A 15420-nucleotide genomic window follows, 5' to 3' on the forward strand; every position below is an offset into this window, starting at 1 on the left:
TCTAACTGATAATAAACCAGTCTCGTAAACGGAGCATTCTAAATCCAAGGACACTTTCTTCTTCATATCATTATTTTCAATGGAGCCAGGTTCGCTATTATGCGAACAAGTACCGGTGCCTCGGCTCAGACGTGTTTTCCAAGCATACCTAATATTATAAGCTGACCCGATGGAGCACTTTGTGATCTGGGGCGCGGGCGCCGGGCCCAAGTTCTCCGGCACTTCTTCATATCGATATCACAACTTCAGTTTCCATTCCCCTCTCCTCGGGCCTGCACCGTCACCCAGTACCAATCTTTCGAATTCTTAGATCTAAAATTTCCAGACTATAGATTTGAATTAGATTCGGTTCGCAATGCCGACCGTGTTCCCGCCTCCTCCTTTGCTGAAGCGGATTCAGTTCTTCCTAAACCTCCTGTGGATGAATAACTTCGTGCGCTTCTACCTCTTCGTCCGGTACATCACTGCTTTCTTAAACCTACGGTATCAATAGCTAACTATCGCATTCCTAGTCGTCTCTATCGCGTCGGATATTACAAAGATGCTCCGACTTTCACATTGGCCGTCCCTCAACACAAGCTTCCTTCATACTGGGTTCCATCTACTGCTGAAGTCTACCTTCCAAAGTCTTATCCAACTTCTACTTCTTCGTCTACAATCCTAGCTCCCACGAATCGATTTCCTCTATTTTTCACTATTCACGGTGGCGGATTTAATGTCGGCCACCCAGTCCTAGACTCTGAATTCAACCGCTACATCTCCGACGCAGCGTCTTGTATCGTCGTTGCTTTGGCATACCGGAAAACGCCATACAGTCGCTGGCCAATTCAAGTCCAGGATCTTACAGCACTCGTTGTTGAGTTACTTAAAGATGAACGAATCTCACATATCTACGATCCTTCCAAGGTCGCTGTTGGTGGCTTCAGCGCTGGTGGGAACCTCTCCACAGCTTTATCAATCCAGCCAGAACTTAAGGGAAAGATTCAAACCGTTGTCCCAGTCTACCCGGTACTCGATTTCACCATGACTACGCAGGAGAAGCTCGCACTTCGCCCCAAAGATGCTCCACCAGACGTCCTCCGTAATATGGGAGACTTCTTTAGTTTTGGCTACGTTCCCCGGGGTACCGACCGAGAAAACCCAAGCCTAAGTCCGTTGTTCGCCAAAGCTGAGGACTTGCCGGAGAATATCTACTTGGTAGGATGCGAATACGATATGTTGAACATCGATTCTAGAAAGTTTTATGAGAAGTTCGGAAAGGTCAAGAAGAATTTGGTGTTTGATGAGGTTAAGGGTGTAAGGCATGGGTTTACGCACCAGAGCGTGGAGAGGATGGATTCAAAGGCGAATGAGAGGCTCAGCAAGATTACATTCGAGCTCTATGACCGAATTGCGGTGTGGTTGACGGATTTGTGGACTGAAAAGAAGGTAATTTATGCCCCGTTCGAGGAGACGGGGAATGGTGAACTAGAAGACGATATCGTAATACTTTAAGAGATATCTCGACATCTACCGTGTAGACAATGACAAGTTATTGTATAACTTGTACTTTTTTGGAAACACTAAATTACAGACCCTTCAGGGATGAAGCCATGTCCAAGATCTTAAGGTCGCTCTAGAACCTTCGTAGTGTTACCCCCAAGCGTACAGGTTCGCACAAAATCGGCCCGGGAGACGACAGATCCCAAGGCCCAGGTCAGCTCGTGTGACTGAATATTCTTTGAAACTGGGATGACGGGCGAATTACGTTTCCGAGCCGTACGGGCCTACCTCAAGCTTTGATGTCCAGCAGGGTTAGCATGATTAAATGAACCTCGGCTCATCGGTTTAGCTCAAACAATAACGTCAAACAGGCTACAAACAAATGCAAATGCCGTCATCATCATGCATACGATACTTGTCCCTGAGTCGGAGACTTTGAAGCTCCGACTCTAAAATCCAATAAAATCGTAAGAAAAAAAGTTGGACGCATATGCGCACTTACCGGATCTGGCTGGCGGATGCGTGGACCCGGGAAGAATGCTGTTTGTGGATTCGTAGATTTTGTATGACGGCAGCGCCGTGTGGATACCTCTTCCTATTCACAAAAATTTTAAAATTTTTTTCTTTCTTGGATAGGTCTTGTGAGCTCTGGCTGGCGCAAAGATAAATTTACTCCTGGCTTGATGTTAGAGGACTAAATCTCCTTTTTTTTGACTCGTTCCTATTTTGTTATTTTCTGGATTCTCTTGAAAGCTTTCTGGAATTCTGGAATGGAACTTGATCTGTTACCGTTCATTTAATCTGCCTACACTGAAAGCTAAAGGCCATTTTGTTGTATTTTAAAGAGCTTCCTCGATTTAGGCGTTGTCTCAATTGATCAAATCGGCATTCAACGACGAGAATTCCAGGCCTTGGTCCGGAGATTAATGTTTGCAATCGGGCTGCTGGTGGACATAGCTTATTTCTTCACTTCACATTATTCATATCCTTGATCAGATCTACAACCTATCGTTTCTAGTCCTGTAGACATCACTCGGCCTGCTTGCATTGCATAGTTCAATTTTCAGCCTTCACTCCTACCTCGACAAAAATGGCATCTCTCCTCTCCCGTTTAAATCCAGTTCCGTATTTCCCCTCTTACAAGGGCCCTTATGAGGTCGGTACAATCGATCTTGAGATACCTGTCTCTCAGTTCGTCGACGAAGGACTGTCTCCACCATGTCCAAGCCACACTGACATTCCAACAATTCAATTTCGAATCTTCTATCCGGCTGCATTGAAAGGCGAGGCTACTGGGATTCAGGGTGCTAATTGGGTCCCGTCACCGAGGAAAGAGTATGTAGCTGCATACTGTAGATTTGCGGGTGCTAGTGAATTTCTAGCAAATGTTCTTTCGTAAGTTTGTCCCAATTGATTGAATATATCTGACGTTATTCATGGATTCATTAAACCATGCGTATTCGTAAATATGTATTTACTTTATTCAAATATAGACTTACTAACGTCCTCTAGCTACATACCCCGCCATCTTTACTATATCCAAATCCCCGCTTATGCCAACCATAATATTCTAGGATCCCCATCAAAGTTTCCTGTTGTAGTCTTTTCTCACGGCCTGGGTGGTACAAGGAATACGTATTCTTACGTCACAGCTTCCCTCGCCGCCCATGGCTGCGTCGTATTTTGTCCTGAACATAGAGATGGAAGTGCGCCGGCTACGTTTATTCGAGAACCGAAAAGGAAATCCGGCTTGGCTGAACTTCTGAAAAACACCAAGAATGAAGCACCTAAAATCGAGGTCGATGGCATACCGCAAACGCCAAGTTCAAGCGGGTCGGATTGCGAGGAAGGGTCCGCTGGGAACAGCTCGCAGGATGAGAAAGAAAAACAACAAACCGATGGCAGTGGCGAGAGTAAAGACGAGAAAAACAAGAAGGATAAAACTCAAATGTCTAAAGGAAAGGGCGCCACTCGCAGAAGGATAGATTATATCTCCCAAGCACACGAGATTTCACCTGTCACGGCCGCAATTAGGAATAAACAACTGGAAATTCGGTTATGGGAGCTTGGAGTACTCTCTGTCGCGATTAAAAAACTCGAACAGGGATGGAGAGAAGATGATATTGATGAAGATGTATACCTCACTGGTGTCAAGAAGGCTAGCGATACTCACCGTCTACTCAAGATGTTCGAAGGAAGACTAGATATTGCTTCACCTGGAAGCATAACCTGGACCGGACACTCATTTGGGGCCGCAACAACAACCCAGTTTGTGAAGAGCTGTTGGTACGCTCCGTTATTCAAACAGAATGGTGATCTAAAAGAACCGCTATACGTCCCTTCTGAATATCTACTACAACATCTTCATCCAGACAGAACGATCGGAAAGGCATCAAAGGCACCTGGCACTGTGCTATTGGATACTTGGTGTTTGCCGCTATTGGGAGATAGGACGAGGGTTATGTGGAAGCTACCTATTCCAGGACCCACGATTGGTGTCTTTAGCCAACAGTTTTTCAAGTGGAAAGAGAATTTGAGAGGATTCAGGTAATTATTTCTGTTACCCATTAATTAATTCATAGCATTAGTTGAATTAACATATCGGATGTAGACATGTTATGAATCGTCAAGGCGGGGTATTCGAGAGCGAATGGTTCAAGGAAGCCCAGGCGGAGGAGGATCAAGCTCCAACCATTGCTATTCCTACGAAAACCGAAGCTATGAAGGGCGGGGTTCTGCCACAGACCCAGAAACTCCGCAGGGCATCGAGCCTAGATGTTACACCTCAGTTACCTATCGGTTTCCGCCAGGGCGACGAAGCAAAATTAAACGAAGGAGAATCCGCGGATACGGCTATATCAGAAATAGAGGAAGACGCCGAGGCTCTATCTCTCAAACGAACGCAAAGTAGAAAATCACAATTATCGATCCCAGGACAACCAGACAGAAGGTTTTATTATGTGGCTCAATCCGCACATATGTCACAAAGCGACTTTGGGATATTATTCCCTACTAGTGCAAAATACTTACTGGGAGTGGATGACTCGGAGGCTGTGTTAGATCTAAACGTTAGGGCTATCACGGAGTTCTTGAGGGAGAGTGGTAAAGATATTGCTGGATATGGGGAGGGTCAGCGAGACAGTGAGATTTTCGGAGATGGGGTGGTTCAGGGATGGGAATTAGTGGATCTAGAGCTGGGAGAAGAGGGTTTGAAAAGGGAGGAAGGTTCAAAGAAAGCTGGAGAGATAGTGGCAGAAGCCAAAAAGAAGAGCGAAGAGACGAAGCCAGAATCTAAGGAGGGTGGTGCTAGGCTTTAAGCTTTCATGTTGGTTTGCTTTTTGATCATTCTACTAGCTGCTATCGGTAGAGGGAAGCATAGTTTCGGCGTTTTTGATTTCTATTCTAGTTGGACGGGAATATGTTACAAGATAGCTAACCTTTTAGGATGGCCAGGCTAGGAAGGGTATATTTCGAAGTTAACTGTAATTCGAATGACAAATGAACAATGAGCTCTCCGAGACTCCAATGAGCTTATGAAGCTGAGAATTTCCCGATATATATTTCATCCTTTTATAATCTTTGAGCTACATCCACCGTATGATGACTAGCTTTTCGGGATTGATGCTACACAGCCGTATTTTATCAATGACAGGAAAATAGCTATGCTAATTTTCCTGCTTAAATCCTGGATACTCGAGTGTCTAGATCCTTCCAACCTATGGGATTCGATTCCAATTGGATCCTGTGTTGAAGATGTGGTATTTTTGTGCGCGTGGCTTACTCAGAGCTGGCCCAGCACGTGACCAGGGATCTTTCTCCCTCTCCACCGTCCTGTTTGCAACCTGATCCTTCCACCATCACTCTCCACCCTATAAATACCCATCACCCACCTCGCCTCGTTCTCTTCGCTCCCGCCATACAAAGCAAGCCGCCGACGGCCTCCGCGCTGAGCAAAGGAAACCACTAGTTTCCAGCCAGAAATCGTCTACGCTTGAAGGAACTAAGCTTCATAAGAAGCAATTGAAATTTATTGCTAGCAATAAAGCGAATTAAATACTTAATTGACTTTGTTGTGACTTTCCCCAAAAAACGGATTACATAACCCAGGGCCGAGGAAGAGACAGAGATAGAACCTGACCTGAGGTTATCCCAACTTCAGAACGGAGAAAGCTAGAAGTTGCAACTACGCTCGGTAGCAGACTTAGACTTGAGGAATCCCTTGTTGAAAGATATCACACGGTTGTTGTTGTTGCTGCAACGATTGTGCTCCTTCTCTTCTATTTCCATCAACCCATCGAGTAGAAGCAAGCTGTCACCTCTGCTTCACCACCGAAACCCACATATTCACTGTCACTCATTGACTGCTGTCATCCTTGCTTCCTCTCCTCCCATTCTAAGAATTGTCGCACAAATCTTCCTGACCCGACACCATGACTAACATTACTGTTGTGAGTGTCGCTAATGCCTGCTAATTGTTGTTTGGGTGGTGGCTGACAGAACCGACGTGGAACAGGGCAAGGTATACGAGAAGGTCATCCAGCAAGTCATCGACAGCTCAGTCACAGATGTCCAAGATAGCGGTATCGATCCCTCAGTCTTAGAGGAATTGAAAAAGGTACGAGTATAATCTCCTTTTCTTCTTCCCCACCGACCGAGATTCCCATTTTCCCAGCCTTCCTTGCTTGTTGCTTGCCTTATGTGCAACGAGTCTCCCTGAGCAGGGAGCTTGGAAGTCGCCACAATATGGAGGTACCAAAAAAACCGCGAGCTTTTCGGTCATTACTTTGTCGCGTCGACGGAGGACCGGGCATTGAGATTCTACTCGGGCATCGCGGTTTTCCTCCGGCTTCCTATCCCTTTTCTCTGAAATATCCTTTGCTGCAGGCGTTCTGGTGAAAAAGATGTGCTGTTGGGGCAAAATCCCTTCAGGGTTCCATCAGGGCGAGATCCGGGCTTTTAAGCTAGGTCGCATTTTTCCTTGGGCTAGGCCAGGACAAGATCCTGCCAGGTTCCCAGGTAGCTTGAGCAGCCTTTTATATCTCATTGGAGCTTTGGACGCGTCTTTTATTCGCTCAAACCAACCCCAACGCAGTCCAACACGCTTCTCCAACAAACCTATTAGCACCCATTGAATGCTCTTGATTATAAGCAAATTGACTAAAACATGATGTCGTTTCTCGTGAATAGGTCTGGCAAGAGAAGTTGTCCGGATTCAAGGTAGCCACTTTCCCTTGGGACCCTGAGCCCGTTCCTGAGCCAGCCGCCAAGCAAGAGGCTGTCGATACGGGCGGTGACCTCGCCTCTGATGGTACTCGCATAAAGCCCGAGCCAGAGGCTGAAATGCCGCCTGCTCCCGCTCCGGCTCCATTGGGTCAAGCTCTTAGTGACCCAAGTCTCGCTGCAGCGCGTGCTCGTGAGATGGTTGCTCAGAAGTTCGGAGGAAATGCCCAACAACGCTCGACGTTTCCTGGACTTATGTTGCCTACTCCACCTCAACAGCAACATCACAATGGCCAAACCGATGGACCTGATGATGGGCCCACTAGACAAGAAGTTGATGAGCAGATTCGAGAAATTGTCTTGGAAGGAGAACAAATTCGTACTTACGAGGATGCCATCGCGGAAGCCTTGAGACAATTCAACATCCAGACAGATATTCTCCAAGTCCGCCCTCTGAAGAAGAAGAAGGGGAAAAGAGCTATCTCTCATAAAGCTGTCGATACAGATTTGACCTTGTCACCAGTTCCTGATGCTGTTGCCGGTCCATCATCCTTGGCCTCATTCAAACCACTCCAGACCGATGGTCCCGAAATGGATGAGGACGCCATCAACTCAGACCTTGATGATACTGACGAGGAACCTGTCGATGACGATGACGATGGCGAAGGCATCTCTCAGATCATGTTGTGCATGTACGACAAGGTCCAACGCACTAAGAATAAGTGGAAGTGTTGGCTCCGAAACGGTGTCTTGACTGTAAACGGAAAAGAGTACGTCCATGACCCCTTCCTTGTAATAACCGGTAGTCATTTTTATGACGTGAGATATCATTTCAATTGTTGCGGGAACCGCTAACATGTTATCACGCAGATATGTCTTCGGCAAAGCCACTGGAGAGTACGAGTGGTAACCCAGTCGGATTACACTTTATTCTTATCTCGACCTCATCTCGTTTTTCATGGATATTGATTTTTCCCACAACCCCCATCAATCTTCTTCCGAAATCGAGGAGAAACTCGGGTAGAAGGCATGAAACATCTACAACAGCCGCATTCAAATCACATGAGCCCTATCCTTGTCTTTATTGCTAACCCCACATCGCCTAAGCTACGGTCTACGAAACCTTTCATCCTATGTACTGGGTAACTGATCAGTTGACCTAAGATACTCCTCTTCGGACATTCCACTAATCCTCGTTCCTTCCTCATGACTTCCAGAATATTGCTATTTTCCCTCGGTGTCTTTTTGCAAGCTAATGGCGTTCAGGTTACAAAAACCGGGTGTAATACCAAAACCATCTCACTATCATCTGCGTTCCCAGGTTTTTTTTTTTTTTCCGTTCTGTTAATGCGTTTTGTTTTTTCTTTCATACTCCTTACACTTTTCGATCCTGAGCCTATTATCTCGCTCGTGCTATAACTGTGGATATTTTATCGTCGCCTTTTCTTTTGTCAGGCTTATCGTAATAGATGTGCCTCCACCAAGGTTAACTTTAGAGGCCTGCTAGGTCAGCTTCGGGACTACAATCCTTCTTGCCAGAGGATGGTGTTTTATATTCAAGACAGTGGCTTTTTATTCTTTATTCATGGATGTTTCAGGGTCAGATGTTTATACCGCGACGTTTGCCGCTTAGGAAAGTAGTCACCGGCTGTTATAAGGCCGTAACTTTGGCTTGAATAGAGTGGTCTCCCGGCTTCAAGCTGGATGGTAGAATATACTAACTTAATATCTATGATTATAGTAATTTCTCTCGATCTCGTATTATGTGAGGTGCGGCTGTGAACAAATTCAATTCATATCAATTGGTGTAAATATATATGTAGCAACCCTTATTTATTAAAGAAATATCATATTGCCTACTTTGAGGCCTTTGGCTCAAGTCTGGGCTGGGTACTGTTGGTTAATTAATTGTAGTAGACAGGTTGTGGGTTGAGAAAAACGATTGGTCGGCCCCAGAGCATAAAGGAGGCCTCGAAATAGCAGCACTATATGCCGATACGGGTCCAGCCAAGTCCTCTCTGAACACGGACCAACTGCCTCCGCTGACTCCATTGGACTGGCATCGAGCTCGTTAATCTATTCGCGATTCGAGAGGCGAACTAGTCAATGCATCTTTGGGACGAAAAGGAAAGAGATATATTTTCGATAGATTAAGACACACACTAAAGTTCGGACGTCTAACACCACCTAGACGGGATCAATCGTCGCCTGTCCGCCGCTTCGAATTCCATATTATTTTATATTATGTGAGTTAGTGAGTGAGTTAGTAGATTGGCGACCGGGCCGTGGCCACTGCCTCATATCTCCCATATTGTGGCGGACGTCCGTGTGTACGTAAAAGCTAACATACATACGTTGAAATGGAACTTTTTTTTTGTCCCATCTGGTTTTTCCAATCTACCGGAATCGAATTTTGCCGCTTCACCTGAATATTAAATTGTGTGTGTGTGTGTGAGTGTGTTCTTATTTTGGGCGTGCAATTTGGGGACATCGGGATGGATGTGTGCGTGTGTGTGGAGAGAAGAGTAAACTTGCGAGCTAGCTTAGTTGGTCGGGATGTGGTTCCCGTAGTGTGGTTATCGGGTAAAGTTGAGCCTTGCTTGTGAGCAGGGCTAGCTGGGGGACGATGTCCATGTAGGAAGTCCGTCGACATGGTGCTAATTCAAGGACGATGGGATGAATTGTTCGATTGGAGACCAATTCAATGGAAAGAAGAGAAGAAAAAAGAAAAAAGGAATGAAAAGGATGAAAAGAGCATGTTTTTGACATGTGGCAGAAGTTTCTCCGCCTCTGCGGTGGTAGATTTACTAGAATCCGTTGGTCTTTAAAGCTTTATCCCATTGTATTTTGGCATGTCCTTCTTAAATTAAGACATTTATACAACCGGAATCTCATGATGCTGAAAACCCATCGATCTCGAATCATACGATATAACAGACTAACCGGAATCGCAAACTAACGAAATCACAAGACTTGAATAAATATTGAAATTCTTTTATACTATCTCTCCAAGCGATGTAGAGACATACATACATATTCTGAAACGATCTTTTTTGTTTTCCCTTCTTAACTTGCACTTGTTCGCGCGAAAACCTGACCAGCTGATTATATTGGACTTACCCGGAGCACCCTTGACCACCCTACCAGGATATCCAACATCAAAAAATGCGTTGACAAGCATGCGAGCAAAGGTGGGGCAGAACAACAGCGACCCCGGCCTAGTCAGGTACAAGTTTACAATGTGGATACTAAGTACCTGACATGGGGTTCTGTTGTTCAAAGAAGCATGAAATGGTCATGGTTGGTGATGTGTGAGCATGGTTAGGTTAAAATCTAAATTCTGTTAAACGGTTTAATATTGCAGATGCAGGTATGTATGTACATATGTCCCTTTTCGTATGAATCGAACCAGCTTGTTTTAGTAAACGAAGGGTGGGTGTACTGGGTACTTACGTATATACTGTTGTCTGAAAGGTGCTGGCCGGCCAGTTGGGAAAACTCTAAGAGCCGAAATAAAACAGGAAGGGTATATAATTATTTCATGAGGCTCGGAGCTGAGCTCGTGGTGTATACCTAGTTTCTACATCTGTGTCAGATCATGGTCAAGGGGAGAAGAGTTCTTCAGGGTCATGATTTCTAGGGTTCAGTTCTGTGGGATTACGTTTTTTTTCTCGGTGAGGTAGCTGGGTTGGTTCGCTATATCCGCTGCCCTTGTCCATGTAAAGTGTGTTAGTACTGTTTGAAAGCCTGTCAGATGGTGTGAAGGTCTGCATATCTTAGATATACCCTTCTGCTATAATTTACTCCAGCTGGTTGGTTGGATCCTATAGCCAATGGGTAAAGGCGCACTGGCCAATTGCTAAAGTTGTCGACTGCGCTGCACAGCTATCATTGCAGTGAAAATCAGCCGGGAAGTGTTATGCAGTTGAGATCTCGCCTTTGGTAAGTGCGTTACCGAGGGTAGGTTTCTTCGAATTGGTATTGCAAGTCGAACAAACCGGTTTTGTCCTTCGTATTGTTTTTTGGGTCCCGACATGAGCCCAAGGTTCGATTCGGAATTAGCTGGCCGAACGCGCTTCGAATGTTTTTGTAGTGAGTACATCAGCGTTAGCCATAAATTCGCGTAGAATTGCGACTTCAATCTTAATGATGACATGTTCTATTTGTAGAGATAATCTGGATATATATTGAATTTACAATTTTAAAATTATGTTAAATTATAAAATCTGGAGGGTATTTCAAATATATTGGGTTAATCGGTAAGTAGGCTATAGTACATGTACATTTACTGTCTGCTATACATGGGGGCTTCCACCAGCAAGACGAAATAAAAATAAGAAAAAGAAAGAAAAATATATTCTTGTGAATGAGTGTGAATATGCATTTTTCGAAAACTTGTGAAAAAACAAGGTAGACAGACTTAGTCTGTTCGATGGCAATTAATTCCAGAAACATGGTCCTCCAAAAAAAAAAAAAGCGAGCAGAACACTCAATAAATAAATAAACGACGTGATAGTGGTATTCCAAGCAGAAAAGAAGAGGAAGAGTAAACGCCAAAAGGAAAAGCTAGGGAAATTCGTTCCAGATCCAAATTTGACGCCATTGAGGGAATTTCCGGAAGGTTAATTGGTGGTTAAACTTTGTACATGAATGGGTATTAAGGTATGAAAAGCGTAACGAGCGTAAAGTACTGCATCCGACGCTTTACTGGCGTATGGCGAGGACGATGTGAAATTATCGGTAGTAAGAGTCGAGCTGATGGTATTAGGTATATGTCGTCGGTGTCCTGCACAGAACGAACGGAAGGTAGATGCAAGTTCGAAGAGGGGTGTAAAGACTTTTCCCAAAGAACAAGAAATGCTTAAAGCAAAAATATAGACATGAAAAAAACAAAAAGCAGGACGAGAAATCAAAGAAATCACTGATCGTATCCTTTGTCCAGGATACCTCTGTCGGTGATGACAATGATGTGCTTCTGTAGAGATTTTTGCTTTGGATAGGGAGCGTCGAAGATCTCACTGATTTCTTCGAGAGTGCGGTCTTTGGTCTCGACGAAGCTGTACGATGCCATGTTAGTCTTGTCTTTTGCCTTTGATGAGAAAAGTAGCATAGAAAACTTACATAAAGTAGATGCAGATAACCTCAAAGAAATCCCAACCGATGTAAAGGAAGTAAAGCTTGTATCCGATTTCCTTGAAAGCAACTGGGATGACGAAAGTATTGATAACACCTGCGATGTTGACTGCCAGATTGTAGATACCCATACCCTTGGCTCGAGTTTCGTATGACAAACACTCGACGGGATACAAAGCTTGAAGTGGAGTGTAGGCAAATGAATATGTGATACCGAAGAGATAGATGAAAGCAATGGCTGCCCGACCACCTGCCTCGTTTTGTTCTCCTGATGTACCATAAAGACCTGTGAGTACAGTAATCATAGTCCAGATAAAAACGAAGAGGGATGTTCCGATTAAGAGAACGGGTCTTCGTCCAAGACCATCTGTGAAGCGAGCACCAATCGTAGCCACGAAGAAGGATAGAACGTTGAGAACAGCGTTGTACATGAGTTGTGTCTTGACATCCTTGATTCCGAGATTTTCGAGCAGGATTGGCATAAAGTATGACACTGGACCGTTACCAGAGAGCTGAGAGAACATGGCCATTCCAATAACGCAGGACATTCTCCAAAGCGCTGGCCTGGTATTGACCAACTCGGAGTAATCCCACCAACGTTTGTCGGAACCTTCAGTAAAGATTTCCTCCATCATCTCTCGATACTCGAGAAGAACGATTGGAGAGTTGCGGTCACCATTTCCGTGGTACTTGGTGAGGACCTGGATGGCTTCTTCGTGGCGGTCATTAGAAATCAACCAGCGAGGAGTTTCTGGGCAGAAGAGGGCGCCGAGGACTACAAGGCCAGAGGCGACAGCTTGAAGCCAAATAGGAAGTCTCCAGGACAGATCGCTTTGAATCTTATTCGTTCCGTACAAAGTCCAAGTGGCAGGGATACCACCAACGAACCAAAAGGTATTGTAGAGACCCGTAAGTGTACCTCTCCAGGCTGGGTGAGCCATCTCAGCCACATACGAGGGGCCCGCTGTGGAGGTAATCGCGACACCGAAACCAAGGACGAATCTACCACCAATAAACATAGCCTTTGTGGTGGCTGGAGCTTGAACACAAGTGCCGAGAATGATGATGGAGGCACCAATGAACATCCCCCATCTTCGGCCCCACCAATCTGTGAATGGTCCGGCGAAGAAAGAGCCAACGATGTTACCAATGGTGTAAATGGAAAAGACCAAGCCAGTCTGTACACCTTCCTTTTCCATTCCGAAATACCTAGGATAAGGTCAGCCAGAGTCCCTATTGTCAGGTTTGAAGATTATAGGTTTACCTTTGGTAGTAGGGCATGACATTAATACCACTCATCAACGATCCGTCATAGCCGTTGATGCATGAGTTTAAGAAAGCCACCAGCAGAAAAGTGTACAACTTTAACATGGATGATGTCCATGGCGAAGGTTTTGTGGCCAGCAAGGCATCAGCCAAACCTGAAATCCTCGTTAGTATCTGTGATATGAAATTCAGAGCAAGTAGGATCATACCAATGTTAGCTACTGTTGTGACTTGACCCTCATGTTGTGAAGGTGCATATTCGAACTGCTCATTCACTGTCGTAGTCTCGTTCGACACTACTTCGGTTTTATGGTTAGGATATACAAGTAAATGATTTTAGTTTGCATAAGATTGCTCGATACTTACCATATGTTCTTCGCCAACGATCAGAAGTCTGGTCCTGGTTGCTGTTATTCCCCCACGATTCCCGCTCCTGGTAGTAGACTTGAGATTCGTCTTGTCGACCCATTGTTGATCGTCGCCTACTATCCTCGAAACCGAAATCAAATTCGTTTGCTGCTTTCGAACTAGAGTTTGACATTCAGATATTGACAGTTTCGATTTTTAAGTCGGATGGGTCCGGCTGTTCCTCCACGATAAAATGTTATACCCGATCTTCCCACTATACCAAGCTGACCTAGTATACTTGGTAAGTCAAAGCTTTGACTTGGGATACCAGATATCGATAGACGTTTATCGGTATCTTGCTCGCTTGTCTCACCAATGGATTGGTGGATGTTCACGTTTCTGGAAGTACCTGAAATAGGTATGGAAAAGAGAGTGATGGTCGCCAATTTTTTAAAAGTATGTCGGTACAGGGGAGAAGGCGAGTTTCTTATACGATTTGCATTTTTGCATGCACTGGAACATTCGCAAGACGAGAGTCTATACTTGACCAGGTCCCCAGCCCGTTTCTTTTAGTGTGTGAATTAGACAAAACACACACCCTTGAACGGAGTCCCCATCTCCAGAAAGCATGTTCTGGATATGCGGCCCCAGAAAACGCTGTGTGCTGTGTAGAAAAGAGACTGTGGAGAAACGCTTTGACAGTGTGACCATGAGGCGTAGGTGATTTGCGCAGGGATATGGAAAGGGTATAGCGTGCTCTTCGACAAGCTTGTTGCAGGTGGCCAGAGACTGGGTCTCTTGAATTCAACCGGAGGAATCTGAGAGGGCGGCATCATTGTCGCCTTTGATAACAGAAATCATACAGAAGAAGAAAAGTCTTCCTTTCTCCTTTGCTTCTCCGCCAGAGAGCCCCGATGTATGGACCGGGGTTGGCCCACACCATGTCAGGAAAGAAAATACGGGGAAATGCGTGGAAGAAACCCAAGAATTCTGATAGACCCTGTCCATCCTCTACCATGAACTTTCTCTTTGTCAGATGTAGTATTTAACCGAAAAAAGCGTGATTTTGAACTGGGCGAGGCAGAGGTATACGAGCCCATGAGCAAGCGTCGACATGGATGGCCATCATTAGAGTAGGCGTTCACAACTTTACTGAGGGGCGAATTGTCAGAAAAAGCCTTGGGACTTCTAGGGAGGGGTAAGACCCAAAGTCGAAATTTACAAGCCAGAGAATGGCCTTTGGGATCGCTCCCAATGGTGGGGAAAAGAATTTGCCGGGTCTTCTAGAATCTACATAAGTATGCATGCGGGTGTTCTTCCCGCATACGAACCATAGCAGCCCACTTTATCGGCGCTCAGAGTCGACATCCCGCAGGACAAGGCATTAAACTCTTTAACTCTCCTGGTTCACATCATAGAAACGTGACCGATATCGCTTGGAATGGTTTATACTTCAGCAGAGCTAGTGTAAAGCTTGAGTCAATAGCCATTATCAGATACATACCATACATGTATGTATGTAAGTAATATGTATTTCTAGGGACCAAAAAACTTGTAGAAACTGTAGGATATCCCCACTCTGTTTCGTGCGGGAAGCTGACACTCACCTCTAGCACATGTTTTGGCCAAATGGAACTCGTATCGCGCAATAAGATATCAGCCATATGGTGCCTCAGAAACCTAAAAAAAATCGATTCAAATATTACATCTATAGAACGGTTAACGGGAAACGGTTTCGCAAAACTTCCGAAAAATAGCAGCGCAATAGTCATAATAATCAAAATTAATCTGGATCTCTTGATGCTTTTGTCCTGATTCCCTTCGAAGTGGCGCTCTTTTGATTGGAAGTGAACCTGCAGCCGATGCTCTCGTGAGCCGTCCTGCTTTTAGCCGGGACGGTGGGACCGTCATCCAGCTCCGACACTATGCAGCTCCATCTTGGCCACAGAAAATATCCAGTAATCCCGAATG

At 45.1% G+C, this 15420-nt stretch overlaps 4 protein-coding genes across 4 annotated transcripts; 3 read left to right on the forward strand and 1 right to left on the reverse strand.

The window, feature by feature from the left end:
• Positions 1-355: 355 nt before the first annotated feature.
• Positions 356-1494, forward strand: AOL_s00193g117 (uncharacterized protein; the record flags this gene model as incomplete). The annotated part of the gene is made up of 2 exons (XM_011128728.1): positions 356-456; positions 513-1494. The coding sequence occupies 2 exons, from the start codon at positions 356-358 to the stop codon at positions 1492-1494; spliced, it is 1083 nt and encodes a 360-aa protein (XP_011127030.1).
• A 1078-nt stretch (positions 1495-2572) lies between these two features.
• AOL_s00193g118 (uncharacterized protein) lies at positions 2573-4799 on the forward strand (the record flags this gene model as incomplete). The annotated part of the gene is made up of 3 exons (XM_011128729.1): positions 2573-2877; positions 2995-4029; positions 4094-4799. The coding sequence occupies 3 exons, from the start codon at positions 2573-2575 to the stop codon at positions 4797-4799; spliced, it is 2046 nt and encodes a 681-aa protein (XP_011127031.1).
• A 1113-nt stretch (positions 4800-5912) lies between these two features.
• On the forward strand, positions 5913-7612 carry AOL_s00193g119 (uncharacterized protein; the record flags this gene model as incomplete). Its single annotated transcript, XM_011128730.1, has 4 exons — positions 5913-5930; positions 5996-6097; positions 6670-7472; positions 7573-7612. 4 exons carry the CDS (start codon positions 5913-5915, stop codon positions 7610-7612), a joined length of 963 nt encoding a protein of 320 aa, XP_011127032.1.
• A 4008-nt stretch (positions 7613-11620) lies between these two features.
• AOL_s00193g120 (uncharacterized protein) lies at positions 11621-13642 on the reverse strand (the record flags this gene model as incomplete). The annotated part of the gene is made up of 5 exons (XM_011128731.1): positions 11621-11759; positions 11824-13044; positions 13100-13256; positions 13311-13397; positions 13468-13642. The coding sequence occupies 5 exons, from the start codon at positions 13640-13642 to the stop codon at positions 11621-11623; spliced, it is 1779 nt and encodes a 592-aa protein (XP_011127033.1).
• Between the last annotated feature and the right edge of the window lie 1778 nt (positions 13643-15420).

This window comes from Orbilia oligospora, assembly GCF_000225545.1.
Source record: "Orbilia oligospora ATCC 24927 unplaced genomic scaffold scaffold00193, whole genome shotgun sequence".
Taxonomy (NCBI): domain Eukaryota; kingdom Fungi; phylum Ascomycota; class Orbiliomycetes; order Orbiliales; family Orbiliaceae; genus Orbilia; species Orbilia oligospora.